Source organism: Anguilla rostrata, chromosome 5, assembly GCF_018555375.3.
Source record: "Anguilla rostrata isolate EN2019 chromosome 5, ASM1855537v3, whole genome shotgun sequence".
In the NCBI taxonomy this organism is placed as follows: Eukaryota; Metazoa; Chordata; class Actinopteri; order Anguilliformes; family Anguillidae; genus Anguilla; species Anguilla rostrata.
The window spans coordinates 62277034-62292581 of NC_057937.1; the positions used below are offsets into that span (position 1 = coordinate 62277034).

Sequence of the window (15548 nt, forward strand, 5' to 3'; positions counted from 1 at the left end):
GGGGCTCGACAAGAATCCGACACTTCCGAGAGCGTGTGCACATTTCGCCGGTACATTTCAGCATTTCACAGATGCTCTTGTCCAGAGTGACTTGCATTTTTTTTACATTAAAAAAAAACTAAATCCGTTTATAAGGCAGGTATTTAGCGAAGCGATTCAGACGAAGCTCTTTTTGGAGATTGGCTGAATTACGTTGTTCCACCTGGGAATCAAGCCCAGCTCCTTTCCCATCACGAAGCCAACCGCCTATGTCTGTGCGTATAGGACAACAAAGCAAAAGAATATCAGCACACCGAAATGAGAAGCTCCCCAGAATTTACATAACCCACAATGCAGCGTTTTGGCCACAAAGGCCTTCATCGGGCACGCGGTTGGTTAATTCCATTAATTCTTGGGAGCTTTTGATATCTGTGTGCGGATATTTTGTGATATGCACACTAATATCTCTCCTTCGCATGTACGTGACGATGAACCTCTGAGATAGTGTTCAGTTGTGCACCAAGAGCAGACCGTGTCTTATCAAAGATGCACACCCGCATGCCGTGGGCTTGTGCATGCAACATGCATTCTTGCTTCCGAACAAGCTGAGCGTTTGCCTCCCGAGGTCCTGGCAATACTTCTCATTCAGTACATTGAGGAGACACAACGACTGTAAAGACCATGAGTGGCCACCTCCAGAAATTCCTCCAACATGTCCTCTTCTTCATCTTTAGTTTTAACACGTGGCGAAACAGAGCAAGGAATTCTGGGTACATCAACAACGGGTAAGGTCGGTGTCTATGCATGCTGGGAAGGCATCCTCTGAAATGCACTGGGGGGAAAAACCCCGGATATTCTGTCACAGAACGTAACATGGCAGCTACGCGCTCGCTGCATTTCGGTTTTGGGACAGCACTCAAAATGGCTGCCGTAAAAAGCCGGCTGTTATTCTCAGTACTTCAGGGCACAAGGCCGGTAGGCCTGTGAGGAGCCCATTCATGACGGCTTCAGGCAGCCAATCAGACCAGAGGGCCTGGACGTGTTCCCTCTCAGGGCTTCCCCCGGCGTCCCCAAAGCCAGGATGATCCACGGCACGATCCAGAGGAGTTCCACTGGTGTGACCCCATTTCACCCCACTCATCACCCCGAACTTGATCTCAGTCCCTGTACCCGGGTCACAGTAGGACAGCTGATCTAGGATCAGTTTGGCCCTTTTTAGCTCATAACGGATAAGGGTAGGCTAAGGAATGGTAATAATTGCTGCTAAGGTGATTTATGGATAAGCTCCACAACCGAGGATCAGATTTGTGCATCTGAATCTTCAGCACGGCTCTCCGGATTCAAACTGCTATTCACCAATCACCAGCTCCAATGCACAGCCATACAGCAATCCACCAATCACCAGCTCCAATGCACAGCCATACAGCAATCCACCATCCAGCAGCATCCAGATCCACAGACCATCACAGCCCACATCCACCAATCACCAGCTCCAATGCACAGCCATAGAGCAATCCACCAATCACCAGCTCCAATGCACAGCCATACAGCAATCCACCAATCACCAGCTCCAATGCACAGCCATACAGCAATCCACCAATCACCAGCTCCAATGCACAGCCATACAGCAATCCACCAATCACCAGCTCCAATGCACAGCCATACAGCAATCCACCAATCACCAGCTCCAATGCACAGCCATAAGCAACCACAATCACCAGCTCCAATGCACAGCCATACAGCAATCCACCAATCACCAGCTCCAATGCACAGCCATAGAGCAATCCACCAATCACCAGCTCCAATGCACAGCCATACAGCAATCCACAGATCTCTCAGCTTTTAGCCTATACTTTATACCTATCAAACACACACACGCGCACACACACAAACACACGTTCTCATGTGCATGTAGTGAATCTGGATCTGCGTTCAGTAGATGGGCAGTTGTCAACGTGGTCTGAAGTAAATGGTGGGTGCACTCCATGGGTGTGACCAACTTCCTGGGTTTCTGACTGTTGACAATAAAGGCAAATGTATCAGGAAGTTTCTTCGGAGTTTCTCTCATACTGTCCATGTGACGCTCTCCCTGTGCGCTCATTGGCTAAGAAATAGTCGCCTACTAGACCTCCTGTAGCCATCTGGGGTTCTTGGAGTCTGTTCCCAGGGTGTGAGTCACCACATCAACGCCCCTTTGATGTCAATTAATTCCTGGACTGATTTCTTTGGCCTACATCAGTCCTTTAGCAGCAGGATTCTCTGCTAACCTTTCCCGCATTTCAGCATCGACTCAAACGTGACGACTTAAATAAAGCAACTCAAACACAACGACTTAAATAAAGCGACTCAAACATAACGACTTAAATAAAGCAACTCAAACACAACGACTTAAATAAAGCAACTCAAACATAACGACTTAAATAAAGCCTGCAGTGTACGGAGCAGTGATCGGCATGCTGTAGTGGCCCAGCGGAATGGGGTGGGGGGGGGGGCTATGGGGGGGTTGTGGGGAGGAGGGGGTGACTTCAAACGGAGCGGCTCAGTTCAGCTCACTGGCGTGTGATTTACACACCCTCACACACACCTCCCATCGCATGCTTTGTGGTCCTTGCCAAGGACTAGGAGTCAAGTTCACAGCTTGTTTTTTTTTTTTTTTTTTTGGGACAGGTGCCAGTTGCGGCACCCAGTTGCCGGGAACCGTGAGTTGCTGGTGTACAGTGGGGGTCAGGAGCCCAAAGGTCCACAACTGCCCCCCCCCCCCCCCCCCACCGCCCCCGCCACACGTGCCACAGCTGAGCAGGACTGGGTTGATACACCTGTTACTACACCACACACCCTGAATTTCCAACACTACTAATATAAATATATAGATTAATTTCCATGTATCGTCAGCATATTCCTGTCAGGTACGGTGGAAAGTCATTTTCCAAGACCCGACAAACAAAAAGGCTTGGATGTAGCTTGAAAGCTAAAGCTTAAAGCTTGAAATAAGACGAACTGGTCAGTGCAACAATAAATAAATAAAAATTTAAGTGTACACGTAATTTCGGTCTTCATCCAGACTTGTGAGTGCTCATGAAATAGGATTGGAACTGAGAGCAAGTGCAGACACTGATATTCGCTTTGATTTATATGCGCAGAGCGCAAAAGCGCGCGACGCTGCGGCCGAGCGATTAGCGAATGAGGGCGTGAGGAAGAGACTCGCTGATTGCAAAGGGCTTTTAATGACAAGACCACGTGATTAGAGATCGGTCCGGAGGTAGGTGTCAACCGAACATATTCCAGTAAACATGTCAACGGGACCGCAGCAACGGCAGATTGCAGAGCATAGGGGCTTGTTTTGACAAATGATAGGGGCTTATTGCGGCGGCCGAGGCGCTTCTCAAGAAAGGTATTATTTAAAAAACAGAGAGACCTCCGGTGAGGATTACAGAGAATAGAAAGTCAGCTACTTTACACGCTGATTGACAGATACAGCTGTTTTTGTATTATTACTCCGTTAAAGAAACGATGCAAACACTCGCGTCCATCAGTGTCCACAGATAAGTTTTAAAAGACGCGAGCCAAACTGCGAGATGCAACCGCACTCTTCCGATTGTTTAACGTCGAAACTACTAAAGCGGTTTAAGTGCGTCAGGTCTGTAGGGTGGCATCTCGACACACCTCCGCTAGCAGTACAATGATGTTTCGATAATGCATGCATGTGCTTGGTCTACTTGCGCCTTCTCCCCGTCCGGCGTGTTTAAAATCGCTGGCCGCAGCCGCAGCACTGTAGCCCAGCCATTATGCTGGCTTCTCACGAAAGTCCCAAACTGAGAGGATGCAGTATTATTTTTCGAATATTGTGTTGTTGTGTTATTGTGCACGTTTTTATTTATGTGTAGAATAATCCAAGTTCAAGGCGGTAGCCTATAGCTTTACTTACCCGTTGTTGTCATGTTCAAACTTGTTATTTTTAAAAAGACAATTTCACTTAACGAGGCAGTGTTTTGGCGATGAGCCGTTCTGATTATGCTTTTTTTAAAAAAAAAAAAAAAAGCGTGGCTTTATGATGAGGCAAATGTACACGAACGCAGTAGTTAACACTGTTCGTGGGCTGGACTTGCACGGGTAGTTATTTAACTAGGATGCTTATTTCAGCTCAGTTAATGGAAACATATATACGGTCAAAAGCCACTGGGTACCGTTAAGCTATGGCATTCTCGGGCAGCTATATCAAGAGATCGCTTGCTAGCGTTTCCCTGGTTATAACGTCCGTTAAATTCTGACATAAAGCGAGGACAACGACTGGATCGAACCGGGACAATGCAGTGTCGATGGCAGCGGAGGTAAAAGTTGCACAGGAATATAAATGATTAATATTTCGGGAGTTTCGTCAGTTTCAGTGAAAAACCCTTCGCGAGCCAGGATAAATGTCCCCACAGCCTAGGGGGACAGAGCTTTCTCGTGACTGGAAAGATTTCCGAACGCAAGGCGCGCGCGTGCAATACTTTCCAGCTGCAAGCGGTCCCGCTGAGACAACCAGCATCATGTGTTGGCACGGAATAAACAAAAAATTCAAAAACTACTGAGATAAGCATCTCATACAGCAGAAGTGCACACAACCCCTCCTCCCCCCCAGACACCCACTATATTTTCACAGAACCCCCGTGCAGTGAGTTATGAACACAGACAGCGCATCAGCAATAAAACCGAGGTCTCCACGGTCCATCTTCCCCCAATCGTTCCGAAACACAACAGCTGAAAATTAGTTCGTAAATATTTGCTCACCTCAAATTCTCTCCACAAAGAGTCCTGCGTGCACCTGTCCCACGCCATCCAGGCACTGAATGACGATATGGAGAAAAAAATATATATATATATTTACCGGAACTAAAAAGAAATCCACTATTTCTCCGCTAGTTCTCGCTCAGGGAACTACCCCCCTAACTGAGCATGAACCGAAGGCACCTGTCTTACAACCGCTTGCTGTCACATGACAAAGCTATTAAAAGTAGGCAGGGGAGTGACGGCTCGCGGCCAGTCCCCCCACCCCCCGTCCACACAACTCGAGTAAAGCCAATGACGTACTGTTCTGGCGGGCGGAGTCCGGAATACGCGTAGTAAATCTTTTCCACTATTAAACGGGTCGAGCCTTGCTCTTTGCTCCGCGAACACAGCCAGAGAGGCGCGGGGCGAGACGCCGAGCGCTGTTCGCGTGAGCTCGCGAGCGCTCCCAAAAGAGCCAGTAGACGCTCCGCCTCGACTTGGATCTCGAGCACGTCGGTAACATCAAAACAAGTATTGATTACAGTTTTGAGAATCCGATACGCCAGTAAAAAGCTAATAGTGTTTCTGCGTTATGTCGTGTGCAGAATCCCAAACACTGTCAATGAAAAGTAAAATAACGTGCAGTACTACGATGTACTTAATCAAATTCAAACGCATTCAAATGCAAAATAACTGGATCTATAATACTGGCATCTACAAAGTCATTATTGGAGTAGGCTACTTAGTTCAACGTTATTAATCGAAACCAAACTATGAGGGTACCTTTTGAACAACTAATCTAAAAGAGGCTGAAAGCTTTCATAAGCCACTGGCGAAAAGGGCGAAAATAAGTGTATGCAAACTGTAAACATGTAAGTTACGTAAGACGCATTTAAAGGTTTACAAGAACTTCAGAGGGACGAGAATTTTGAAGAACTGTTTCGCGGAAGTGCCATCATGCACGCTGTCCGGTTCCATACGTGCTGTAGCACTGTATAACTCCACTGCTCGCTGGCGAACGTTCGGAAGTTCACTCACGAAATGTGCTAATTGCTTCCAAGGTGTATAAACATGTGTTCAGTTGTTTGCATACTACAAGTGGGCTGCGCTATTCGCGCCGGGACCAGTATGCACTTAGTGCTGGCCCGGGTTGGCATACTGTTCGCACGTTCCAATACGCTTCACGGACAATTTGACTCCACGCCACCCTGGATCACGCTGTACTGCCAAAACGACCCCCCTGGCTCCATCGAGGCATTGTATAGATTCTTCCGATAGACTCCCGTTTCCATTGCTCTGCAAATCTATGTGCGGCTTTTAAATCGGAGTCTGTCTGTTGATTCATCTTCCTTTTTTAATGTCTCCATTAAAAAAAAAAAATAACAGAAAGAAAACTGCCATGGAGTTAAAAAAAAAATTCAGGAACACGAGAATGCCACGGTTAAAAAAAAAAACCCAGTTCGCTCCAGAATCAAAAATTGACAGGAATTTGCCTTTATTTGGTCCTGCCGATCGTTTCAACCGACATAAGGGCATCTGCTCCCAGCGGGGGACAAAACGTGTGCAGTGTCAACATAGGATGTGTACCAAACACATTTAACAGCAAACAAGAACCAAAGGTCTATGTAGACACTGAAAACACGTCGCGGGTCGTCTACCCGTTTTTCAGCAGGTACTTCAGTGAGCGACCATTGCACAGGCACGGGTATTTTAAAATTAATTAATGTATTTATTTATTTATTGGTCAAGGGATCTGGCAATCGTTACTCCAGCTGTTACGAACTGTTACTGTTCCTCTTGAAACCAGCCAACACGGATGTGTTCTGGTTAAATGCAGAGGAAGAATTTTATTTATTAATTAATTTATTGACACCAAAGACAGGATAATCTCTCAAGATTACACTTTGACAGCTCCGTAGAAGCCACAGGCTTCTGCCATTATGCACACTGCAGTGATGCTTCTGTCCTCCCTAAGAAAATAATTCGGACTTTTGTTGCTCTCTTTTGTTCATATCATTAATTTTCCCCTTTGAATCCATCCTGTCCCTGTTAAGGGAATGGTTTGGACAAATGCGCGGCCCTTTCCAGAGTCCCGAGCGCTCGCAATTACCAGGAGCTGACAGTAAAACATACGGCGCTAATGCGAGCCGTCTGCGAACTGGACCTGTTTTCTGGTTTCGCTCTGCTACAGCGATTCAGCTCATTTGTGCATGCTTCCCGCGACAGCGTCCTTAAAATTAGCAAGCTGCACATGTCCCATTAAGTGTTTAATTGCATATAAAATTGTAAAATGGTTAATAGAGGAACACAATGTGATTTTTATATTGCACAATAAAAGCTGTCTGCTCTCTCGGGAGGAGAGCAAACCTGCTTATCTACCACAGTACTGTACCCCACCCCCCCTCCCCCCCCCCCCCGCCCCCCCCCCCCCCCCCCCCCCACCCTCCCCCCCCCCCCCCCCCCCCCACCATGATCTCCAACAGTGGCAGGTACGTCTGCAATGGCATCCGAATAAGACCCCAGCTTCTGTTAAAAATTACTACAATGCACACAAAGTCCTTACACCCTTTATGGTGCGATTAGATCACAAACGTGTGATTAGAATGTTCTTAACTGAACATTCCAAGTCAGATGTAACAGTCACTGCTGGTGACTGAAAGCAGTGGAGCTTCCAGAACAATGACTCAGAATTTCCGAGAGTTTTTTTTTTTCCCCCCCACAAAAACCTACTGTACCAAGGGTTGATGTTGGTCTGTGTCTAATGCCAGCCTTGCGATCAGTCAGGCGTGTCCATTATAAGGAACAGAAAAATACCAAAAGCCCTGCCTGAGGGCCCGTGCTTTTCCACAGACAGCCCTCTGCACCGCCCGAACGCACCTGCAACGACAACAGAAAGAAACCCTTCAATGAGTGCATATAAACAAGTGCATATTTATATATTACAATATATCGCTGTTTTGGAACTGAGGAAGCAAAGGCAGCTAGAACAAGGTGAACGCACCAAAACACAGACGAGAGTTGACGGGGGTACGCGCTGTCGGCTCAACCGCAGACGAACCCGAAATAAACCCGCTGGCCTGGATCCGGCTGTAGGGAGCAGCAATGAACGTGCACACTGACCATGACCGACGCTGCGCTTGTGAACGAGCACACTGAACATGACCCACACTGCGCTTGTGAACGTGCACACTGAACATGACCAGCGCTGCGCTTGTGAACGTGCACACTGAACATGACCGACGCTGCGCTTGTGAACGTGCACACTGAACATGACCCACGCTGCGCTTGTGAACGTGCACACTGAACATGACCCACGCTGCGCTTGTGAACGTGCACACTGAACATGACCCACGCTGCGCTTGTGAACGTGCACACTGAACATGACCCACGCTGCGCTTGTGAACGTGCACACTGAACATGACCCACGCTGCGCTTGTGAACGAGCGCACTGAACATGATCCACGCTGCGCTTGTGAACGTGCACACTGAACATGACCCACGCTGCGCTTGTGAACGTGCACGCTGACCATGACCAGCGCTGCGCTTGTGAAAGAGCGTACCAGAGACAAACTGACAACCCGTAGCTCCATGCGTCGGCAATATTTTTGGATTCTTTGGGCCACCGGTGTAAAACAGAATGGAGTTCTAAGCTGACCTACCTGGATAAAGGAAACACATTTATACAGGGAACAGCAGAAATGGAAAAGTAAAATGAAATAAAAGATAATAATGCATCTTTTAAGGCATTCCATTGCACTGTCTGGCTGCAGTGCCTGAAGGTTTAACTCCAGTCCTGGAGGGCTGCAGCGTCTGCTGGTTTAACTCCAGTCCTGGAGGGGCCGCAGCGTCTGCAGGTTTAACTCCAGTCCTGGAGGGCCGCAGCGTCTGCAGGTTTAACTCCAGTCCTGGAGGGCAGCAGCGTCTGCAGGTTTAACTCCAGTCCTGGAGGGCTGCAGCGTCTGCAGGTTTAACTCCAGTCCTGGAGGGCCGCAGTGTCTGCAGGTTTAACTCCAGTCCTGGAGGGGGCGCTGCGCCTGCAGGTTTAACTCCAGTTTAACTCTAGAAGTTCTGAAAGCCACCACCTATCTCCAATAAGATATTTTCTCTCCTTAAGTCCGTTTGGAGTACAAATCTTTTTGAAGGGGGCGGGGGGGGAAGGGAAGAAAAAAACCAAGAAGAAATGCTTCCTTCTCTTCTGTTGTGTTTGTGCCTTACGGTACGTCAGACCTCTCAGAAAACCCTGCACCGGGGAGGCGAGGCTCAGCTCCCACTCTCATTTCTGATAAAACACTTCCTGATGCAGCGTCTCTGTGCTAGTCAGCCCTTAGCAGCGACAATAACTGCAAAAAATAAAAAAAACCATGAGTGGAAATCTGCGCTTTAAAGTGCGTCGCTGCTCTACGGCAGCGTTCGGCAGCCTGCGTGTGTGTCCTGGGTTTTTTCCCCCCATCGAGCTCTGCGGGACGCCTGACGCAATGTTGCAGCTGCTCACGCAGGGGAGACGCGTTTCGCACACGCAACGCAGCGTCGAATGATGCGTCACGCGCGGCGACTGAGTCAGTATCCGGGGCGGGCATCGCGTCGTCTGGACGCGGCTGAGCGGAGAATTTTAACCCGTTTCAGCTCCTCGCGTCCCGGAGAGAGTCGGCGGCGTTCTCTGAGCCCCGTGGTTTCTCAGCCCCAACGGGGCAGCCTGTCCGCACCGGGAAGGGAGCGTGTTGCCCGAGACTCCAGACTGCTGCAGTGAAACAATGTCTGTGTTGATGACGAAGAGGTGCACCTGAAGTTCATAACCGTAGACAGGAGACTGGGATTACACTGGCCGGGCTGCTGGAACACAGGTAGCTGAGAAAACGTCCGACAGACAGGAGGTGCTCTCTGTGATACGCTGAACAAGGTGCATTTACAACCGGCCCCACATTGCTGGGGTATGACAGCGGGCAAGCAGGCTAGTCCCGCTGGCCTCATCGCTCTCTAGCGCCCACTCCTGGTCAGACCAGGCACGTGCAGACGGATGCAGTGTGACAGATGCAGTGTGTAAATGCTGTGTGAAAAGTTGTGTATGTCGCTCTGGATAACAGCGTCTGCTAAATGACAGTAATGTAACCTCCGACTCACAATCTCAATTCTAATTGCTTCCTCCACTTGGCGGATTAAGACGGTCAAAAAAAGTGACTCTTGGTAAAAACTGCCTTTTCGATCCGCGCGCATTAAGGCTTGAGCCAGGTGCACTATGGGAAACGGAGAGGCCTTAAACGTTTAACGTTTGAACGTGTGAGGAGTTTCGTCTTTTTCCCGGGCAAAATTCTCTCCAAATCCACCATCCCTCCCTTCATCTCTCCCTCTCTCTGTTACCCTCCCCCCACCCCCCACCCCCCACCCCCACACCCCCACACCTCACACCCCTGGAGGATAACCTGGGGTAATTTCCTCACATCTGTTCCAGCAACCGCCGCTGCTACGGTTGGCCTGGCCCCACCCTATAAAGACATCCTCACGCACTGGATCCAGGGCCAGAGAATTACCCAGCAGCACCCCTGTCACTTCTTCCGTATCTGCTCTCCGATAACACGACCCGGGGTCCTCCTCTACAACGCATCACTAAACCCGGCCTGAACCTCCGCAGCCCGTGACGTTTCTGGGACAAAACGAGGTCGCTCACAGAACTCCCACGACTGTGATCGTACGCAGTGGGACGCATACCGTTAGCTGTTCTGCATGCTAATCGTGAGCAATCGCCGTTTTGTGTCATTCGTTTTTTTTTTTTAGTTTGTTGCTTCTGCTTTGCTTCTGTAGAAGCGCAAGACCATTTAAAAAAAAACAAAAAAACTCTTACTTCAGTGCCGTTGGCAGAACCCAGTTTGCATCACTGATCCCCCCCCCCCCCCCCCCCGTTAGTATAAAGGCACCTTTTCATTGGTGTGGTGGGGGGGGTTCTGCAGGTTCTGGAATTCATCGTATCGTCAGCCGAGTTAATGCGAAAAACCATTTCCATAAAAAACCAGAGATAACGAAACGTTATTCCAGGCGAGCACTGCGACGGGGGGAAGGGGGGGGGGGGAAGTTGGCGGTTGGCCGCAGTAATTATGAGTCCGCCAACGGACCTGGAGGAGTAATGAACACGGAGGGTAATTTAAGAGGGCAAACAGAGAGAGGAGCTCCAGAGTTATTGGACAGGCTGAGCCGGCCGGCAGCCATCCCAGCATGAGCGCTTTAGCGGGACGGGCGGCACGCTCGCCTCAAACGTCCGCCCTGAGGTACACCGTCCCTCTTTTACAATAATAACACGTGTAGGTCTGGGCTCGACTGTCAGTGGGGAGCTCACGATCGTATGACATACACACAGCCTCAGACACTGTCTGTGCAGAACGAGGAGAAACGGAAGAGATTAGAGATCTGCTTTACAAAAACACACTGACCTGAATCACGCGGATGAATGTTTTTATGGGTCTTTCGCTTGCATCTGTGGAAAAAGTGTACTTTGCCAAACAGGAATGAATAATTACTTTAATAATTACCTAAGCCGTATTTCAACCTTAGTTTCAGATGTAAAACGATTGAGAGAGCCAACATTCTCCCTTTTAAAATTACTGCAGGACACCGATACACATACACACACCCACACAGACTCACACACTCACACACTCTCACTCTCTCTCACACACACACACACACCCTCTATCTCTCTCTCTCCCTCTCTCACACATACACACACCCACACCCACACAGACTCACACACTCACACACTCTCACTCTCTCTCACACACACACACACACACACACACTCTCACACACACACGCACACACTCTCTCTCACACACACACACACACTCTCTCTCTCTCTCTCTCTCTCTCTCTCACACACACACACACACTCTCTCTCACACACACACACACACACACACACACACAGACAAAACAAGTCAGCTGAAGTCAAAGTTAACTGCTGTTCAGTGAGTATTCATGAGTCATTTATCATGTGTGGGTAGGCTCTGTTTCAGCGAGGGCACTGCTGAATAACTGACAGTTGGTAGATGTTCATAACCTTTTATTTATGCTTCATTTACGGGACCTTAATTTTCACAGACACAAAAGCGTGTGTGTCAGTGGCTCTGTCAGTTTTTGTGTCAGTGGTTCTGTCTGTGCTGCTCAGGGTTCGGCATGAGAAAGGTTCTCCTCGCCAGGAGCCCCTTTTACACGCGGTGGGTTCCTGTGACGTGTTGGGAAGGGGGCGGGGGGGGGGGGTTGGAGGGGGTTGAGAATTGAGGCCTGAAATAAAAAGAGCATCTGTCCTACACAGTGCCCTGTAGCTCAGAGAGAGGAGGAGGGGGGAGAGAGAAAGAGAAAGAGAGGGGGGTGAGTTAGAGAAAGGGAGAGAGAGGGGGAGAGAGAAAGAGAAAGAGAGAGTGGGGGGAAAGAGAGGAGAGAGCGAAAGAGAGAGAGAGAGAGAGAGAGAGTGGGAGACAGAGAAAATGCGAGTGAGTGGGAGAGGAAGTGGGAAAAAGAGGGAGGGGGAAAGAGAAAAGGAGAGAGAGAGAGCAGATGAGGATATATTGCATTTAGATGTGTTGTAAAAACAGGTCGAGTATCTCATCTCAGCTCTGCACTTAAAAACGTAAATGTGTGCGTGCGTGGATTTGCGTGCTTTTGTGCTTGGGCATGCGCGGGTGTGTTAGGTCTGCTGGTCTGCACATGTGTGCGTGCGCGCGGTTCTGCTTTAAACACGCTAGCATTCCCGCGCCCGCGTGTGCACTGTGGTGAGGTATAAAGCGGCTCGCTGTGTGCTTGTCGGTCGGCTCTACCGAATATAGGCTGGCTGGGCCTGGTACAGGACCGGGAGATTATGAGCCACAGAGTGGGACTCCACTTCCATGCCTCGTCTGATAATGCATTAAGGGGCGTGGCCATATACAGAGCTGTTTCTGTGCACCTTCAGAAGCAACAGACACGCCCCTTATCAACCAGAACCTGCCGTAGTTATGAGAAAGGGAGCACTGACTTGCCGTTACTTTTCTGACTTGGCTAATGCTCACTGTGCGAACTGGACTTGATGTTCACGGCCGTGAATAACTCTTACGCAATGCGTGTTGTCCCTTATCTGACCTGCGTTCTGTTAGCTGTTCCAGCGACCTTCGGTGTGCACTGACTGTACGTCGCCTCTGATGAAAGGTGTCTGCCAAATAAAAGGTAATAATAATAATAATAATAATAATAACTGAAGAAAAACAGCAGTTCGCCGTCTGGTTAATCTGTAATATCTATCATAAAAGCAGCGATGTTTGCACACAGGCCCATTGGTGCAGGTACTCCACCCGGGTGTACACAAACAGCCGCCGTTTCCGTCGGAAACCAAACAGGGGCGCGTGCGTCTGGAGTTCAGGCCTCAAACTCGGTGCACTTTCGATGACTCGCTTCGGCAGTTCTAAACCCCCCCCCCCCCCCCGCGCTTCTCGGGCCCGGAGCGTCTCAGGGGGGGCCGCGGGTAATTTGGTTTATCGCTGAAGGCCCCGCGCTCCGCTATCGGCTGTCAGCGAGCGAGGGCCCTTGATGTGTGTGTTTATGACAGGCCCAAATCCCCCCGCCTCTGCCCGGGATGTTTAGGCTCCGAAAATCAGTACTTTTCTGGTCAATCAGCAAAAAAAAAAAAATCACATCCCTGCGTGCTGTCCTGTACTTACTGAAAGAGAGTCTTCTAAAACTTCTGAGGTCTGAGCTGTTGTTGCAGCCTGCCAAGGGATTCTTGCCAGTCATCTCCAGTCCAGTACAGTATGCTTGATCAACTGCAAGAGGCCATTTTGCATGTTTTTTTTTTCCCCACAAATAACAACTGCAGTGAAATTTTGCAGCTTTGTTTGCGTTTACCTTTTTGGACAATTGCGGAACTCGCAATAAATGTTAAAGGTGATTTGTGCCTCAGATCTGTAAAATATTTTATTGGAGAATGAGTTAATCTTTTATAAAAGTGAAACAGTTTTTTTAAAACACACATGGTAGAAGTGGAGAAACCGAAACAGGCCCCCACCCCAGCAGCGACGGGCCGCTGAGGCGCGACGGTTTTCGGCGCCGCGGCGTCGCGGTCAGAGCGTGCGGCCATTTTAGATTTTACGCCGCGCGATTTATGCGATGAAAGAAGGAATGAAATAAACGTGCCTCCTGCTTGAATAGATTTCAGAAGCTGCAGTGAGCAGAGAGAGCGAAGAGAAGAGAGTGGCACACTGCGGGCAGTTTCGCAGTTCAAGCTCCGCGTGTAAACTCCGCTTCCCAGCAGCCTCGGCGTGAAACACGAGAGATCGAGAGATCCCCGTTTGGGGATACAGTACGGCCGTCTTCAAGCGATGGCGGCGGCGGCGACAGCATCTTTTCTTTGTTTTTTAGTGGCGAGAAAAAGAGGGAAGAAATCGCTGCCTTACGACCGGGAGGTAAAGGGAAGTGTGGAGAGGGCGGGGCCCAATCCTGAAGCCCCGCCCCCCTCCCCCCAGCCAGAAGAATACAGCCTAGCAGCAGAACAGATTTACCGTAATCAGAGCCTTGCTAATTAAACCAATGCTAACTCTGAGCGAGGCCCCCACCACAGGAGGAGCTAGGTCAGCTGGCCACACTGCACACCTTTCCTCTCACAGCCAGAAACAATAAAAACAGACAAAGATTTTAAAAACTAATAAAAGAAGGACTTCACACAAGTAGAACAGTAAGGCACAGGCCTCTCTCTCTCTCTCTTAAGGAAGCAAAATGGCCGTTCTTGTGAGCAGGCCTACTGTTCTGAAGAGAATCGGCAGAAAAGTCCCGTTTCAGTCCACGTTTGCTCAGACTGCTACGAAAAGCCTTACGCCATCATAAAATATCTCATCGAATCATCAGATTTCTGTCCTCCCACCATGGCCCAGGAAGCACCCCCCCCCCCCCCAAAAGAGGGGGAGCCCCCACGGGGCTGGCTGTCAGGGGCACCCCGGCATCCAGGAGGGGGACAGAACAGTGGTACCCCATTTTTCACAGAGGGGGCCCTGCTGTCAGAGGAGAACTACAGGGGCTGTGAGGCAGTGGAGAGAGAGGGAAAGAGAGAGAGAGAAAGAGAGAGTGAAAATGAGGGAAAAGAGGGAGAGAGGGAATCGGGAGAGAGAAAAAGAGAGATAGTGAAAAAGGGGAGCGATAGAAGTACGGGGTAGGCAGGAAGAGAGAAATCGGGGGTTGAGAGGGAGGGAGAGAGAGGGTGGGGGATGGAGAGAGGGAGGGAAAGGGAGGCAGGGAAAAAAAAAAGGGGGGTGGAGAGGGAGGGAGGGGGATGGAAAGAGGGAGGGAGAGGGAGGGAGGGAGAGAGAAAGGGAGTGGAGAGGGAGGGAGGGAGGAAGACCCCAGTGAATAAATATGAGACGTCAGAATTCCGTCCCCCCCATTGCTCAATGTCAGGTGATCATATCCCATGAAGCCCTCAGTGGGTCCCAGCCCGCCCCCCAACCCCTTCCCCTTCCCCCACCCCAAACCCCCCAACCCCCACCCCCCCATACTCCTTTCACACCGGCACGGTCATCACAATCACAGTGCCTGAGCTAGGCAAGAAACACATAAGAGTGCATCCATTCAGCCAGCCAGACCACACCATTTACCTACAAACCTGCCTAGCACACTCCAAATGCCTCTGCCTCTACCTGCTCAGCTGTTCCAAACTTAGCCAACTCTGTGTAAAAAAAACAAACAAATAAACAAATAATATTCCTGATATGAGAGTGGAATTTACCTAATTTCTACCTCTGTCCCCTTGCTCTACCGATGGAACTCCAGAATACCTTTGGTAATTCACTCGCTTCAGTTTGTTATGAATATAG

General features: G+C 49.5%; 1 protein-coding gene across 7 annotated transcripts in view; it reads right to left on the reverse strand.

Moving 5' to 3' along the window:
- The window catches only part of LOC135255875 (peroxisome proliferator-activated receptor gamma coactivator 1-alpha-like), a 226845-nt gene that overhangs the window by 39054 nt on the left and 172243 nt on the right, over positions 1 to 15548 (reverse strand). Inside the window, exon 1 of one of the 7 annotated variants that reach the window (XM_064337635.1) lies at positions 4750 to 4989. The exons of 4 other annotated variants lie outside the window; for them this stretch is intronic. In XM_064337635.1, the coding sequence (XP_064193705.1) occupies positions 4750 to 4797 (48 nt within the window). In that variant the 5' untranslated portion in view covers positions 4798 to 4989. Of the gene's footprint in view, positions 1 to 4749; positions 4990 to 15548 lie in introns of those variants that run through there. 2 more of the 7 variants (XM_064337639.1, XM_064337638.1) reach the window with 2 other exon arrangements.